The sequence below is a fragment of the Silene latifolia genome, chromosome 1, assembly GCF_048544455.1.
Source record: "Silene latifolia isolate original U9 population chromosome 1, ASM4854445v1, whole genome shotgun sequence".
NCBI lineage: Eukaryota > Viridiplantae > Streptophyta > Magnoliopsida > Caryophyllales > Caryophyllaceae > Silene > Silene latifolia.
The window spans coordinates 143,967,581-143,970,377 of record NC_133526.1 but is presented as its reverse complement, the minus strand read 5'-3'; the positions used below and the strand labels follow the sequence as shown (position 1 = coordinate 143,970,377).

The following is a 2,797-nucleotide window of genomic DNA, read 5'->3' as shown; positions in this document are numbered from 1 at the left end:
CTCGGAAGGTATCCATGGTGGATAATTCCGGTCAATCAGTTACTCTCCAGATCGAGGAAACCACTCTCGATATGATCAATTGCAAGTATGACCTGAAAGACACCTTGCATTGAGTGGGAGATAGTAATAGGACAAGAGAATTGGTGACACACACTTGTCGAGGACAAGTGGGAGATTGTTGGAATATGTGTCCTCCGACAATAATGCGATCACAACTGTCGATCATGATGATCACATGTTTAAGTCTCATTTTAAGAATACATGTGGGAAGTATTTTTACAAAGTCAACTGGTCCACACATATCGGTAATGATTGGCTGACTAGAGTTTGACATTACTGTCGTGCGACGGTGGTGATCAGTTGATCCCCTTAGGTCATACCTAAAGGGTAACACTCTTAATTGAATATTTAGTTGGTTGTATGATGATACGAGTCAATTAAATTGCTTAAAATTGACGGACGATTTTGGAAGTAATATTTACGTGTCTTGTTGTAATTTGATTAAATTAGACACGGTCTAAGTAATCGAATTATTTTATTACTTAGATGAAATTATTGTTTACGGAAACAATTGAAACGGAATGAATTGATTATTTTTTTTTTTTTTGGGAAAGGTAAGCTTCTCATTAAATAATTAACCAAACCCTTTACAACATATTGTAAGATAAGCACTATGCTTATCCTAATGCTTACATATTATGTCAATCCAATGCAAAGCTTTACTATTCTTACTTCCAATTTTAATACTACTCAACCTTAGTCTAACTTCATTGTGAACCTGCCTGACTAGCATCTCAGGTCTAAGGAGAATCATATCCACCCTGCATTTGTTCCTACACCACCAGATGTTAGTCATCAAGGCTGCCATAACAACTGCAATCACCTTCTTTCTCGCCAAACAACGTGATCTCCAGTTTACCCACCAGTCACAACAATGATCTGTAGGCAACTGAACAGGACACCAGCTGTGAACCAGATCCCTGCACTTTCTAATGTACTCACACCTGAAAAAGAGATGCTCATGGTCCTCCTCTACCAGTCCACACAGGAAGCATAGGTTATCTGGAATGATCTGCATCTTCTTGAGCCTATCTTGTGTTATAAGCCTCTTTTGAGCTATGAGCCATACACAGAACCTATGTCTTGGTAACATCCATCGAACTGTCACCAATGCTGCCCACCTGACTTTCTCATTATCGGGTCGAAGGAAATTGTATCCTTGCTTAATGGTATACTGCCCATTCAGGTGTCCCATATTGCCATAGAAGAGTTGATGAAAAATAGTCTTTACTTGACAAATTTTACGCCAAGCCCAGCTGCTATTGATTGATGGTTCATACTCCTTCAATATTTTACGCCAAGCCCAGTTGAATGAATTGATTATTATAAATACAGAATGTTGTAATTTATGACTCGGGAACCCATTACGGTACAAGTAATTTTTAATTACTAGGTTAATTTTATAAGTGATATATTTTATTAATATGTTGATTTTTAATTGTTAAAAATACATTTTATATACCTAATGTCTTGAAACATGTTACATGTGACAAATTGACAAAATAATGTGTAAAATGGATTTTCCATTTTACACTATATGTGCCGAAAATAAGGAGGGAGTATTAGGTTTATTTGTGTTAATTATGTTTAAGTGGAAGGCATAATCATAAGACCTAATACATAGCCTTGCATGCCTATAATTCTTGGGAAGAATTGAAGCTCATGCATTGGCCATACCCACCCCCTCCTACCCGGTTTTCCTTGTGCAAGACCAAGGGTTTTTGCTTTTTATTTTTCCTAATATACACTACATGCATTCTAGTGGATATTCATTCATTCTTGTACATCTAAAATATAGAGTTTTAGAGAGAATATTACTTCCTTCTTCTCCCTTCTCTTAACCGAAAAAAGTAAGAGACCAAATTCAATATTTTGGGTCAATTTTATTTAAATTAATATTGTTCTAGTATTAATAATATTAATTTTTAAGAGGTTATCTTGGGTATTATTCCTTGGGAGGGATTCTAAACTTGAATCCTTTGCTAATCCAATATTAGGAAGCTCAAGAACAAGTGAGTAGGAGAACTCATTTGTGCCCATATATCCGATTTCTCAATGTAAGGAAAACGATTTCTTCTTTATCTTTATTTATGTTTGCATGCATAAGATCTATATTAATTTTATGACTAAATTAATTAAAACATATATGAATATGTTGAGTATAATGAGATATAGATTTCTAACATATTATTCATCACTAAAACTTCAATTAAATCATTAGCCACTTGCTCTTGCACTAATTAACCAACTCCAATGTTGTTTACTTATTGAATTTCTTCCCCAAAAGTAATTAATTTGTAATTTTTGTCCTACTTAATGTATGGATTCGAAATTCAATGTTTTATGCTTAAATCTTGTGTTTTATGCTTCAAATCTTCAATTTACCATATACATATACAATTGCCCAGCATTTTAACCCATTAATTATTGATTTTGAGCCCAAAAATCGAATTTCTCAACCTAGGCTTTGCTCAATACGGGATTGATTTTTGTGCTTTAATTTGGTGTTGTATTTTTTTTTTTGTTGATTAGGCATGTCTAGGAATACAAGAGGCAACAAGAGGATAAGGGATCAAGTGAGAGTCCCGGAGCAACCCAAGCCACCTCGAATTCAGTATGTTCCGGGTTTCGATTGGATTATTTTTGAAGACCAAACTCACCGGGTTGAGTTTGTCCAGCTCATGGCACGGCCTATGAGTGCTACACGCTGCATATCCACCGGTATTTTGGATTCCTT

General features: G+C 35.3%; 1 protein-coding gene across 1 annotated transcript; it reads right to left on the bottom strand.

The window, feature by feature from the left end:
* Positions 1 to 682: 682 nt before the first annotated feature.
* LOC141657305 (uncharacterized) lies at positions 683 to 1,255 on the bottom strand. The gene has a single exon (XM_074464486.1). It carries the CDS (start codon positions 1,253 to 1,255, stop codon positions 683 to 685), a length of 573 nt encoding a protein of 190 aa, XP_074320587.1.
* Between the last annotated feature and the right edge of the window lie 1,542 nt (positions 1,256 to 2,797).